Source organism: Pleurodeles waltl, chromosome 1_2 (genome assembly GCF_031143425.1).
Source record: "Pleurodeles waltl isolate 20211129_DDA chromosome 1_2, aPleWal1.hap1.20221129, whole genome shotgun sequence".
NCBI lineage: Eukaryota > Metazoa > Chordata > Amphibia > Caudata > Salamandridae > Pleurodeles > Pleurodeles waltl.
The window spans coordinates 981,121,418-981,136,035 of record NC_090437.1 but is presented as its reverse complement, the minus strand read 5'-3'; the positions used below and the strand labels follow the sequence as shown (position 1 = coordinate 981,136,035).

At 44.8% G+C, this 14,618-nt stretch overlaps 1 protein-coding gene across 12 annotated transcripts in view; it reads right to left on the bottom strand.

Annotated features, from left to right (window-relative positions):
* FRYL (FRY like transcription coactivator) overlaps nt 1-14,618 on the bottom strand; it is a 1,894,812-nt gene that overhangs the window by 1,711,279 nt on the left and 168,915 nt on the right. Inside the window, exon 1 of one of the 12 annotated variants that reach the window (XM_069201565.1) lies at nt 7,843-7,992. The exons of the other annotated variants lie outside the window; for them this stretch is intronic. Coding sequence (XP_069057666.1) covers nt 7,843-7,915 — 73 coding nt within the window. The 5' untranslated portion in view covers nt 7,916-7,992. Of the gene's footprint in view, nt 1-7,842; nt 7,993-14,618 lie in introns of those variants that run through there. 12 annotated transcript variants of the gene reach the window in all.

Sequence of the window (14,618 nt, the reverse complement as noted above, 5' to 3'; positions counted from 1 at the left end):
ATTGACTATTTTTCAAACTGGAGTAGAGTCCTTTTGTGGTGTTTTCACTGTGTTACTGTGAGTCTGCGCAACTTCTTTACACATTGCCTCTTTAGTTTAGCTTGACTGCTATGTGCCAAGCTACCAGAGGGTGAACACATGTAAAAACTCTAATTGTGTATCTCACTTACCCGGAGTAGAATTGTGGCCCCTACTTGAATAGAGTGCAAACCTCTGCCAACAAGAGAATACATTTCTAACATAGGGGTAAAATGGCAACCTAACTCCAACGTCCCTGTAACCTTTGTTTTTTTTCAGTAATTTCTATGTTGTTTTTTTTGTTTTGTTTTTTATGTACAGTAAAGTAATACTGCACATTAATACAACCACTACCGCGCATGGCCTTCAGCGGTGCAGGGCGTGGATTACCCACAGGGCCTGGCCTATGACCAGGCCCTGCGGCCAACCCTCCCGCATGCACCCAAACCCACGCTGAATGTGGCCTTTGGCTGTGCACAGCATGGGGTTCGAGGTAGTGGATTTTTTTTTTTTTTTTTAATTTATTATGATCCGCGGATCCTTCTCAGGTTTACACTGAGGGCTACACAGAGCCCCACGGTGGATTAACTGATTGGGCAAAAAAAAAAGCTAATTCTGTGCTCATAAGGGGTCCCTCAGAGATCCCTCCATATGTCCTCTATGGGGTCAGGATACCTGTATTCTGACTTCCATATATGTTTTCACACTGTTTCTTTCCCACCATCACCATCCCCCTCCCCAGCCCATGTGGGAAACAATAGTGGCCGCAACCTTTCGGTGAGCTTTTGCCTGGGAGCAGCTGGTCCTTCCCAAGTGGATCCTCGTTCTTATATATCTATATTTTTTTTTACCTTAAATAACTCCGAAATTATTGAACTGATTTAAACCAAATCACAGAAAGCACTATCTGCGGACCAAAATCAAGCTTTCTGCCAAATTTGGTGTAGTTCCGTAAAACGGTTCAGGCTGTGGCCGTGTCTTAAAATAAATAAATAAATAAATAAATATATATATATATATATAAAATGCAGAATCCCCAAAAACACAGAATGGGGGAAAATGTTTTTTATGACCCCTCCCCCCACCACCCCACTTAATGAATCACCCTGAAACTTTCGACACAGCAGCTGAACTGACTGTCGTATTCATTTTCAAAATTTTGCGAAGATCCATCAAATGCCACCAAAGTTGTGGGCAAAACAAAAAACGCTCCACCTATGGATAGAGTGGGTCCTAACTATAACTACCTACTGGCTATCGTCAGTAGGTTATAGAAATAATAATAATAAATTATATATCTATCTATCTATCTATCTATCTTCGGTTGGCTGGATAAACAAAGGAATGAGGCTAACTGCTTGTTGCCACCGGGTAACGGCCTTGTAGCAGTGGTCCATCCTGGACGCACCAAGAATAATGGTTTCCTTTCCAAATTATATTAACTATGGTCTATTACTGAATATGCCACTCTACCTACACCACCCCCTCCCGTCACCACCACCACAAACAGTTACATTTGTGGCTACTGCTGGACAAATTCCTACATCCTGCTTGTCCAGTAAGCAAAGTTTGATAGGACTTGTAGGAAGTTGGCTCTGTATGTACTATTTCAAAGTAAGAAATAGCATGCACAGTCTCCAAGGGTTCTCCTTAGAGGTAAGATAGTGGCAAAGAGAGATAATTCTAATGCTCTATTTCGTGGTAGTGTGATTGAGCAGTAGGCTTATCAGAGGGTAGTGTTAAGATTTGTTGTACACACACAGGCAATAAATGAGGAACACACTCAGAGACAATTCCAGGCCAATAGGTTTTTATATCGAAAAATATATTTTCTTAGTTTATTTTAAGAACCACGGGTTCAAGATTTACAAACAATACTTTAAATGAAAGGTATTTCACTCAGGTATCTTAGGAACTTTGAATCATCACAATAGCATGTACAGTTTTGGCAAAAATGTCAATAAGCTATTTTAAAATGGGACACAGTGCAAAATTCAACAGTTCCTGGGGGAGGTAAGTATTTGTTAGTTTCACAGGTAAGTAAAGCACTTACAGGGTTCAAAGTTGGGTCCAAGATAGTCCACCGTTGGGGGTTCAGGGCAACCCCAAAGTTACCACACCAGCAGCTCAGGGCCAGTCAGGGGCAGAGGTAAAAGTGGTGCCCAAAACACACAGGCTTCAATAGAAATAGGGGTGCCCCGGTTCCAGTCTGCCAGCAGGGAAGTACCTGTGACTTCGGAGGGCAGACCAGGGGGGTTTTGTAGGGAAGGGGGGGGGGGGGGGGGACACAAGTCAGCACAGAAAGTACACCCTCAGCGGCAAGGGGCGGCTGGGTGCAGAGTGCAAACAGGCGTCTGGTTTGCAATAGGTTTCAATGGGAGACCCGGAGGTCTCTTCAACAATGCAGGCAAGCAAGAGTGGGGGCTCCTCGGGGTAGCCTCCACCTGGGATAGGAAGAGGGCCACCTGGGGGTCGCTTCTGCACTGGAGGTCGGATCCTTCAGGTCCTGGGTGCAGTGTGTTTACCAGGCGTCGGGTTCTTTGAAACAGGCAGTCGCTAGGGGGGTCAACTCTGGCTACTCACAGGCTCGCAATCGCCGGGGAGTCCTCCCTGTAGTGTAGGTTATCCGCAGGTCGAGCCAGGGGCGTCGGGTGCAGGGTGGAAAGTCTCACGCTTCCGACGGGAAACGTGTGGCCTTTAAAAGTTGCTTCTTTGTTGCAAAGTTGCAGTTTCTTTGGAACAGGGCCACTGTCCTCTGGAATTCTTGGTCCTTTAAGATGAAGGGTAGTCCTCTGAGGCTTTAGAGGTCACTGGACCCTGGGGGGATGCGTCGCTGTTGCAGTTTTTCTCGAAGTGGGGAGACAGGCCGGTAGTGCTTGGGCCAAAGCAGTTGGTGTCTCAGTCTTCTCTGCAGGGCTTCAGGTCAGCAGTCCTTCGTCTTCAGGTTGCAGGAATCTGATTTCCTAGGTTTTGGGGAGCCCCTAAATACTGAATTTAGGAGTGTGTTTAGGTCTGGGAGGGCAGTAGCCAATGGCTACTGTCCTTGAGGGTGGCTACACTCTTAGTGCCTCCTCCCTGAGGGGAGGGGGGCACATCCCTATTCCTATTTGGGGAATCCTCAAAAATCAAGATGGAGGATTTCTAAAGGCAGGGGTCACCTCAGCTCAGGACATCTTGGGGGCTGTCCTTACTGGTGGGTGACTCCTCCTTGTTTTTCTCATTATCTCCCATGGACTTGCCGCCAAAAGTTGGGGCTGTGTCCAGGGGGCGGTATCTCCTCTAGCTGGAGTGCCCTGGGGCATTGTAACACGAAGCCTGAGCCTTTGAGGCTCACTGCTAGGTGTTACAGTTCCTGCAGGGGGGAGGTGTGAAGCACCTCCACCCAGAGCAGGTTTTTGTTTCTGTCCTCAGAGAGCACAAAGGCCCTCACCACATGGGGTCAGAAACTCATCTCTCAGCAGCAGGATGGCACAGACCAGTTAGTCCTGCACTGAACAATTGGGTAAAATACAGTGGGCATCTATAAGATGCCCTCTGTGTGCATTTTTTAATAAATCAAACACTGGCATCAGTGTGGATTTATTATTCTGAGAAGTTTGATACCAAACTTCCCAGTATTCAGTGTAGCCATTATGGAGATGTGGAGTTCGTTTTTGACAAACTCTCAGACCGTACACTTAATATGGCCACAACTGTACTTAATGTCTAAGAATAGACTTAGACACTGTAGGGGCATATTGCTCATGCAGCTATGCCCTCACCTGTGGTATAGTGCACCCTGCCTTAGGGCTGTAAGGCCTGCTAGAGGGGTGACTTACCTATGCCACAGGCAATATTTTGTGTGCATGGCATCCTGAGGGGCATGCCATGTCGAATTTGCCTTTTTCTCCCCACCAACACACACAATCTGCAATGGCAGTGTGCATGTGTTAGGTGAGGTGTCCCTTAGAGTGGCACACCATATGCTGCAGCCCTTAGGGACCTTCCCTGGTCACAGGGCCCTTAGTACCACTAGTACCTTTTACAAGGGACTTATCTGTGTGCCAGGGGTGTGCCAATTGTGGAAACAATGGTACATTTTAGGTGAAAGAACACTGGTGCTGGGGCCTGGTTAGCAGGGTCCCAGCACACTTCTCAGTCAAGTCAGTATCAGTATCAGTATCAGGCAAAAAGTGGGGGGTAATTGCAACAGGGAGACATTTCCTTACATAATCTCATAATCTCATAATGTACATTGAGATGTTGGGGCTTGATGTGGGGAGGGAGGTATAAGATGTTAATGTGATTAAGACTGAGCTCTGTGCCACACAGCTTACTCCACACACAACACATGTCCTGCCAGGTTAGCTGTAATAATTCACACAGGAGTGAATACACTCATCGATTGCGCCCAACAGTGATGTCTAGATTTAAACCTGGATTGTAAGAGGAATAACCTGTCATTGTAAGGCCCACCAAATACTTGCCTACTTTAAGAGGTGTGACTTCTTGTTGCTATAAGAAAAACATGTTACATCAAGGGATAATACACATTCCTAGGTGGCTGGTCACTGATACTTCTCTTCATTTTTCACCTATTCTGTAGGGGTAGCTATCATTATCAGAATAGAGGTCCCGTTCAAACTGGTGCATAGGCCTCATGATGCCAACCAGCATTATCTACTGGCCCAGGGAATGCTTGGTTCGGAGTACATTACTATAGTAAATAAATGTGTACGGCCCCAACATTGAGGACTCTGCCTTCCTTACCAATGTTATGGTGGCACTGGCTGCATCCAGCCCGCACACCTATGGAGAGGTGACTAACACTGCCCTCCTCCCTGCACTAGACAGCATCACCGTCAGGGCCGACCAACATACCCAGGGGTGAAATTAAATCATTAGAATTATGCAAAGCACTTGCGTGGTTAACATTTCAGGAAATGCAATCTACAATCAAAGATTACTCCTATTGCTCATCTGTACTGTACACGCTTCTTGATGTCTATTTCAGGCTAGGGACACAAGATACAGTGGATTGGTAGGGCCATGTTAAATACTTGCCACGTATGCTATCAGACTATTCACCAGGTTTGCTAGCACGGAACAATTTGGCTAATACACAAGCACAGAGGCTGTAGTGACTGATCCCTGAGGTGCTATTGGGTCGGACGTTTTGCTTGAAAATCTGTAAGGCCATCTTATCTTAATTCACTGAAAGCCTTCAAGGTCGTGAGCAGGGATGAGTATTTCCAAGTGCTACAAGGATCCCTGAGCCCTATGGGGCGACCTGGGTAGTCTGGAGTCAGACATTAAGAAACCTGAACGAAAATGTGAGCTCAGCCATGACCAGAGCTTCTTAAATGCTCTAAATTTAACAAGGCTGGAGTTATATGAGACAGTGAACTGGGAGGCAACATTTCTTGCCAAGTATGCAGCACCAAACAATATGGAGCGGTCACCTGTTCACACTCATGAGACCAGCCTGGGCCTCGGTTGATGGGATCCTGCTTGAAAACCCCACAACTCGAGCAGTTCATAACCACAAAGATATCTTTAAAGCATATGTTGAGCGCTATGCCAATCTCAACCTAAAATGAACACCCCCATGGTGAACATACACTAGTACCTCAATGAACCGACCCTTTCTTGGCTAGACCCAGCAATTGGGTGTTCTGTCCCTGGTCCAGTCCGTCCAGTGCACCAGCGCACAAAGCTTCACTAAAGTCAAAACAAATTCAAGAACGCATGGAAGAGCAACAACGCACATTTCAAGCCATGACAACTGGATAGAGATCAAAATGCACTGGGGTGCACTCAAACACATGGAGGTAAAAATCAATCAATATTGAAATGCATCTTCTGAGGTCTATGTAGCCCTACGTACAGGAATCCCATGATATCAGCAGACTGGAGGTGGTCTTAATAGCGACGGGAGCAATGACATTCATACCTGATGCATATTATGGTTTCACTGTAGACCATCTTCACCCCATTACCTCCTGACGACAATCACATGGCCCCCTAAAAGGGTACCACATCTCCTTATTCATGTGTGTAAATACATTTTACATCCGCTGCATTCAGAGGGATTTATTGGTTTTAGTTTTGAGGGGCTTAACACATTTAAGCACAAGAATACTGTAGTTTTCTCATAAGGACACCCCACAAAAAAAAAAAAAAACACCACCAACTATGAATTCGGCAGCACAGAGGAATAGAGTAAGTGTCCTCCGATTCTACACATGCTATTTGTATTAAAGGGTGATGCTGTTTTGGAATGTGCAGCTACAAAACCTTCACTCCTGTGAGCTAATAGAGGACTAACATTATATTAAAGAACAACATACTTGGGTCCAGCATCAACAGCACTCTTTTTAAACGGGTATTACAGTGTGACAGCACATAATGATCCAATGGTAATTACTACTTGAAGGCAAATCGCATACAGATCATTAGGTACTATGCACTGCACTTATTTACATTAATTCAGAAAGCCCTTGGTGCATTGAGCATGCGAGTATCACAATTCAGTCTCTTTGGTAAGAAGTAATACCTTAAATCCTAGCTAAATAGCTGTTTTAACAGAATGTTCCTGACTTTTTTTTTTTTTTAAGGGGGGGGGGGGGAATGCCTAAAACGTTGGCAGGGAGGCAGCATTCTGAATCTAGGCCATATGAATGTCACACTTCATTGTTTAACTGAAAGAAAAAAGCTCAACTATAATCAACTCTTAGCCAACGCTGCAACAGCATTCTGCCAGCTAAGCAAGCTGGGGAAGCAAGGATGCAACTACTGCAAATTTATAAAAATAAAGGATACCCTAAAGGGTCCAGTCTGTGCAGTGCATAAAGCCACAGAAATGAAATGCGATTTCCGTTTTATTGCAGTGATGAACTTAAACAACACAACGTTCACACAAGTGAACGGCAACTTCAAATGAAGCAGAGTTCTGCCTGTATTCTGACAACATGTCAGCATCTGGCTAATGGGTATAAAGAAAGGAGTGAGTGGGATATAAAGGCAACTGCTAAATATAAATAAAAAATAAAAAATAAAAAAAAAAACTTTTAGACTCAAAGAAATACCAACCTCAAGCACGCTTTATTATAATAATGCCCCACTTTGCACACTGTCACTGATCAATACAAGCAATGGCATTAAAAACACAAAGCATTTCGGATTTCTTCTAATGTAACCTTGGTATTTAGATTAGCAAGAGTCATTCTGGCCTTAAATGTTATTAGTGAACCTAATAGTGTTGCTGAAATGAGGCGCTTCCATCATAGCGAGCACTGAGATCCGGTCAGTAGTCACCATAAATATACATAGAATATATCGCATGTACCAGAATACTTTCCTTTCGCGCGAGTCAGGCTTTAGGTACTAAGTGATTTTCTGTAGCCTTGATTTGATTATTTTTAACTACACTGCCCTGTGATAGTGCGGTGCATGATACAGAAGCCAGCAGCGGCACGGCGCTTTATACAGCAGAGCACATTAAACTAGATACTGACTTTTAATTTATTATCCCTGCGAGAAACCACTATTTTGGATCAAGTTCAAAACCTGGTAGGTTTCTAGAAATACTCGGTTAGGGACAGTAGTCCAGCGCTACCCCTCACTATTAGACGGACTGAGCGTCCTTCAAGCCTTAACACAGTGATAGCTCAAACCAAACAGCAGCTAATACTGCTCTGGATGCAGCAGAGCTGCTAAGACCGCGCAGAAAATGGCTCTAGCATTGCGAATTAAGGTACTATAAAATGAAGAGCGTCGCTAACTATTAAATACCTGTTTCGAATACGTCGGCGATCTAGTGCACATTGAGTGGACTATACTTACAGCTACTGCTCCAGGACTTGAGCAAGGACTTTATGCTTAACTCAAAAAACAGAGAATCCTGGAGGCTCAGCATAATGCTTCTGGCAGCCAGGGTGGCGGCGGCGGAAGCAGGGGCCCCTGCTTGGTGTGGTGGGGATGCCTTGTCACACGATGGCCTCTCCTCGCAGGCAGCAGAATCACAGCCTTGGCCTCCGGTGTCGCTGCTTCATTGCCATGCAGCAGCAGAGTGACGCACAAGTAGAGTAAAAACGCTGCTGAATGCAGATGAAGTCCCAAGTACGAAAAACGCTTACAAGTTTGCAGAGAGGGGCCTGAAGGGCAGCGTCACCTTTCCTCGTGCTGTGACGCACTGGGGGCAAGGCTCAGGACACGGTGGGAAGACCAGGCTCTGAAATGCAGTACGCAACACTGATTTTGTAGGTAATTGTGTTCGTAAGCGGTTGGGTGCTGTTCTGAATGAACTGCAACCTTCAACTTGTTCCGGTAGCTTTGGCGGAATCAAAATGGATTAATGAAATGACACCGGATCCGCGTGTCTCCTTTCGAAAACAGCTGGCGAAAACAGTTGCAATCCATTCCGCACTGCTCCGTGCACGAAAAAAAACACCCTGCGCTCGTCTCGCGAGCAGTACATTCTTTCCACGGCACCACACACCCAGTCAGTAAGCAGTGACTTTTCAGCGTTGCCTGTGACGAAGCAGAGAACAGCGTCCCTCCTAAGCCACTGGAGATAATGCTGGCTAATGGAATGGATGGTGAGGTAATGAATGCTGTGCGCCTCTGAGCCCGTATCAGCTCGCTGAAAACGGCACTGCCCACTGCCAAGTTTCTTCCTGTCTCGTGAACCACTGGTCTTTCATGTCTCATTTCCTAATTGCAGCACCGAGTGAGGAAACGATAAGAACACTAAGCAAACGCCGAACTAAAATATCTCTAGTTATAAAACGCACATTATAAATGTATTTAGATACAAAATAATCCGACGCATGCTTCTCACATACTATTAGCACAATTAACTGCTCATTAAGTGCCACATGCTCTCTTTTGGTTGCTCTAGAGCACTCGCGACACACAAACTATGTACAGAGTCAATAAAAAATTAAACGTGAATTAAAGAGAACGGTATTGTTATGGTAGAATATTCCGTCCTCGGGGACAGTTTAGTAAATTTGTAGAATCCAGCTCTGATCAATGGACGAGTCCCAGGTGAACATGCACAGTGCTGGAGTTGCTTTATTTGATTCCTATTAATAAGAGGGAGACAACCACAAAGGTGAGTCACAAACGGCATGCAACTGTCTGGAAATACAGAAGACCTGCTACCAGGCTGGTTTTCACTCTCCAACTGACTCAACACAGGCCCACGCTGAGTCACATAAGCAGTGATGGTGGGGGCCACGGTCAGTTCAAGGTTGGACTACAGTAACAGCTACCCATGTCAAAGAACAACAAAGAGCACTCAGCTGGCTGAGTAAGAAGGGCCATGGGAAATCAGCCAAAAGGAAAACTCCCACTGGCTATCAGTGAAAGGCTGAAAATGCTTTAAAAACTGGCTGCTGACTGGTCAGGTGTATGAACTGCATTCTCAAATACACAGGAAGCACAATCAAATAAAGTTAAAATCAGAAGGGGGTGGTCAGTAGTGCCTTCTCAATTCAGGTCCAGTTTCATTGAACCCCTTTCCAGATTTACCAACAAATTTCAGAACTTTACATTCTTTAATAATGCAGTTAAACATACCTATGTTTGCCCACACAAAAAGACGAATGGATAGTAGCAACGTTTACACGTCTAAAAGATGGATGGACAACACTACTATTAATGTTATTAAACTTTTTATATTGAGACACTGTTTGGGAACATTAACCACTATCTTTTGGAACAATTGGTGTCTCCCAAAAAACTAGAATGAAAATTGAAAAATAAAAACTCTAGCATCTGCATCTCTCTTTTCCTAGAAATGGCTAGAACAAGTAATAAATACCACGCAGGTTCCTTACAACATGGTCTGTTCAGTTATTCCTAGTAGGCCTTCACTTCCTGTGTGCCACAAACCTATTCCAGTGATCCTCAGTCTTGCATTTCCCTGGATGCACCATTTAATGTGAACTAAAACTTTAAAGAAGGCAACCCCCCGGGCAGAATACAACTTGTTAATGTTTGAAAGCTCAGGTAGCATTAAAACTTAACATTCACCACTCTGGCCCTGCTTGTCAATGGATTTAGACCACGGGATGCCATCAGTAAATACTGACTTTTCGGCCATAGGATCAGAATTTGAAATGGATAGTAAAATATGCCAGATCTTCAGCCAAATCATAATAAAAACATTTATATATTGCACAATCCAATGATGAGCTGCTATCTGAAAGCAGATGGACAGCTACATCTTAGTTCTCACCAGAAAACAGCGAAAACACAGCTCTGAAATTTATATACAACTTTACCCTTTCAATGGAGACTAAACATTGCGTCCCAATGGTTCAAATATGGAAACTACCTTTAAGAATGAACATTAAGACGGAAAAATGACTATCGTTTGGAAACAAACTTATTTCACGACCCTCAAAGCTGAAACAGGCCTCAAAAACCACCAATGCCCGTGATCAGTGGCGCTAGCAAGTCTGCAGAGGTTCTGAAAGCTTCTATAGCTCCACAGCTCCTTAAGTCGATGGAACACGTAGTGTCAAAAGCATGTAGGATCAAACCAGAAATACAAATGTACACACTGAAAACAATAAGCATGCACCACTAAAGGCAGAGGCAAATAATATTAATCAATCATGTGAGCCAGTCCAAACGACTAATTTGCACACTGTTTACTGTTTAATCCATAGGCTTGTCTTTAGGAAGGCTTTTGGTTTCCTTAATGGTGGCCCATTACATATCGGAAGTTTAGCTCCAAACCTTGAAACATGGAAGAACTGGTTTAAATCCTGGCTTCCCTACTACAATATAGTGCTCCACTCTGGGCAAATAACTTACACTCTGTGTCAGAGTCGCTAGAGGCAATCAAGTTTTCAGTGCGTTAAACACCATCAAATCTTTCACTCATCTGAAAATGCCTTCTTCTAACCTTCTACAAGCCATAACCTATTTGAAAACTTTATCCTGGGTGGGATGAGATATCGTAGCAGACTGAAATTTCGCATGAATAAAACATTTGATGTTGCTCTGCACCCTAAATACGACGAGCATATACCATAAGCACATACCTGCCTGCTTGTTCATGATAAAAAGTAGAACAAGAACTGGCAAAACCTGTAGGTCTCGCCTTGTTGTCTAATGGTTTTGGTGATACTTTTTGCATAGACGCAGCAATGAGGGGAAAAAAGAAGAATGCGCATGCATGATCATATACGATAAGTAATTTAAAAGAAAATTTGTTTAAATTAAAAATAACTTTATCCACGTGAAACTGCTTTTCCTATTGCAGGGCCAGCAAACCAGCTGTCAGGAAAACTATTGTCAGTGTTGTTAAGTTCTTCCCTCAGCAAAACGATTCCCCTTTTCCTTGTACCCACGTTGGCTGCAGCGGCGTCCTCACTCCCAGTGGCTCTTGCGGAGGCTGTTCTTAAACCTGAAGAAGCTAATTCTAACTGCCACTCAAGATGGTGGCCAGAAATCTTTGGGAGGTCAGCACTCTAGTTAGTCTCGTGCTGAAACTTTCCTCCAGCTGTTTCACTCTGGGAGTTGTGCACTTCAAATGTCATCCTGAGGAGAATTAGCAGTGTAGGCACTTTGTTTCAAAGAGAATTCTTCCAGTTTCGAATAATTATTTAATTCTCTTGTTACAGTGTGCACACCAGCTACCTTTTCCCTTCTGGGGAAGCTGAATTTCTTCCAACAACTGGCTATTGGCTTTCTAATGAGAATTCGTTTTGGCTCAACAGAACATCAAGCAACTGCAGTAAGGAATCCTTTTGTATGATATATATTTAAAAACTCTTTGCCTTGCAGACTTGCCAGTCTTAGAGACAAACGACAAACCTCAGTGCTCTAATTCCTAGAGACTGATTGAGAAAACAACCTTAAGAATGAGTTTTCATTTCCTGTAAAACACATTAGTAGATTGTATATCTGTGAACCTTTGAACTGTTCTCCAGAGAACCCTGGGTGTCTCGGACTCCTGAAGAAAAGAAAATATTAAGTTAACATTGTTCTCTTAGAGAGAGGTGAAGGTTACAGAAGCACACACTGAATATCCTATCTTCAAATGGGAAACACAGGCTGGAACTGGATCTGGAGGCGGTCTCTCTTTTTCTATTCCCATTCCCCTTCCCCCCCAGCGGATGCAAGGTTCAGATAATAAGTAAAGTCTGAGCACGCATCTGTTGGAGAGAGTTGGATAAAAGGCATCTGCTCCGGTGGAAGTTTGATTTAATGGGTAATCTGACACCAGCAAGTGGCAGCTACTAAGCCCTCCAGAAAAAGGCAATACAAAAAAAAAGAAGAAAAAAAAAAAAAAAGAGACCATAACAGATAGGGAACAAGGGTGGAGGAACAACCAAACAGGTGGGGAGCAAACGAGGAACAGGTGGAACAGTAGGGGAGAAACAGATGCGTGGAGGGATGGGTTGGGGATCAAACGAGGCAAAGGTGGAGGGATGGGTTGGGGAGCAACCGAGGCACAGACGGAGGGGTGGGTTGGGGAGCAACCGAGGCACAGACGGAGGGGTGGGTTGGGGAGCAACCGAGGCACAGACGGAGGGGTGGGTTGGGGAGCAACCAAGAAACAGGCAGCGGGGTGGGTTGGGGAGCAACCAAGGCACGGGCAGCGGGGTGGGTTGGGGAGCAACCAAGGCACGGGCAGCGGGGTGGGTTGGGGAGCAACCAAGGCACGGGCAGCGGGGTGGGTTGGGGAGCAACCAAGGCACGGGCAGCGGGGTGGGTTGGGGAGCAACCAAGGCACGGGCAGCGGGGTGGGTGGAGAAGAGCAAACAAGGAGTGGGTCAGGTGGGTGGGAGAGCAATTAAGGAATGGGTGGAGGGGATGGGTCATATGGAGTAGAGCAACCAATGAGTGGGTGGAGGTGTGGGTCAGATCGGGGAGCAACCGAGGAGTGTGTGCAGGGGTGGGTCAGGTGGTAGAGCAACATAGAAGCAGGTAAGTGAAACAGAGTGGCATGTGTAAGGCAATAGAGGAATGGGTGGGAGAGCAACAGAGGACAACAGAGGATCAGGTGGGAAGGAGTGGGTATGCGTGGGCTGGGTGACAGAGAAATGGAGGAGCAGGTGTGAAGAGGGTTGGGTGAGGGAGCAACAGAAGAGCAGGGGTGGAATGTGGTGGGTTGAGTTGGGTGTGGAAGAAATAGAGGATCGGGCAAGGTAGCAAGGGCATGGGCGCACAAAATAGCAGTTTGGAATGTAGAGCAGCCCAGCAACAAATAGTATCTGCTGGGCCCACCAATTTAAAAAAAAAAAAAAAAAAAAAATATTCATGTGACTGCATGGGCAGGGGTAGCAATGGAGAACTGGGAGTTGGGGAAGGTGAAGCAAGGGGGGGTACGGCTATTAGTGTAGGCAGCACTTAGGAGAGAGAGTAAGCAAACATGCATTCAGAGTGCTAAATGAAAAACAAAAAAGTAGTTCCCTAAACGTCAGCAGTGGAAGAACACAAGTCAGGCAATTAAAAGAACGGTAAAGAGGCTATACTCCAGGGAAAGACAAACACAAGAAGAAGAAAAGCCATCGAAGGAGAGCCAAGAAAATGATTGATAACAAAAATTCTAAACCCACTCTAAGGTTTTGGTATGGTGCAGAACAGGAGTTTGTTTACGGCCAGATAAAAGAAGTCTGATAGGAGAGTCCTAAAAAGAAAACATATTTCCTTGCATGCTAGTCCATGAAGAGGAGGCCCTTTCTATATCTTCTTAAAAGTCTCCTTCTCCTTGAAGAAGTAGCCTAAGAGTCACTGACACTGTACAAGCCAATGGTCATATCCTGCATGAGTAAGAAAGAATGATACTAGACCTGTGCCCATAAGTGTACTACCTTCTGAGAGCATGGCTAAACTTGCTGAAAGATAGATGTACCCTTAAAAACTGCAGGAGGTTCAGATCTTTTCCCTCCTATGGAACGGTCAGTACAAACCTGCAGAGAGCCATCCTATTGCCTCCCAGCAGAACAGACTTGCACACTACTCCCACCACAGCAGGGGCTCCAGAATTCAAGGCTGGTAACTGTACCCTCCCACACGCTTTACGATCCAAAAATAGTTATCTATCTTGAAGACACAAGAAGCTATGAAGAGCCATCTCTCCTCAAGGCAAAGGAGGCTAGGAAGCTCGAGTGGACACGGTGGGGAGAAGGTACAGCAGACATAGGAGACTGACGGAGGTTAGAAAGCAAACTGGGCAGCTGGAACTGACCCCAGATTGGGAAATTAGTGACTGAGTGGGTGAAGCTCCATCGAGGTTGTCAATCAAATGTCCAGACAGAGTCAACAACAACTAACTCTTCTTTTGTCAGATGTTAATTTGAGAGTGTTAATGGTCATCCATGCGACAATCTCTTTGTACATTTCTGAATGGGCTTTGGCCTGAGGTAGGTGGCTAAATGGACAATCCGGGCATCATCCATACATGATAAAACAGAAAATATGCTATAGAGAAAAATAATCATAGGAAATGTCATACCGAATAATGGACAAATTAGCTTGAAAAAATTCAAACAAAGGTATACGAATCAGATAATTGGATGAGGAATGAACGGACTCCATATGGCTACAGGAGTCTAAGTAATATAACTGAATAGCAAAAATTGAGGAGGTTGGCA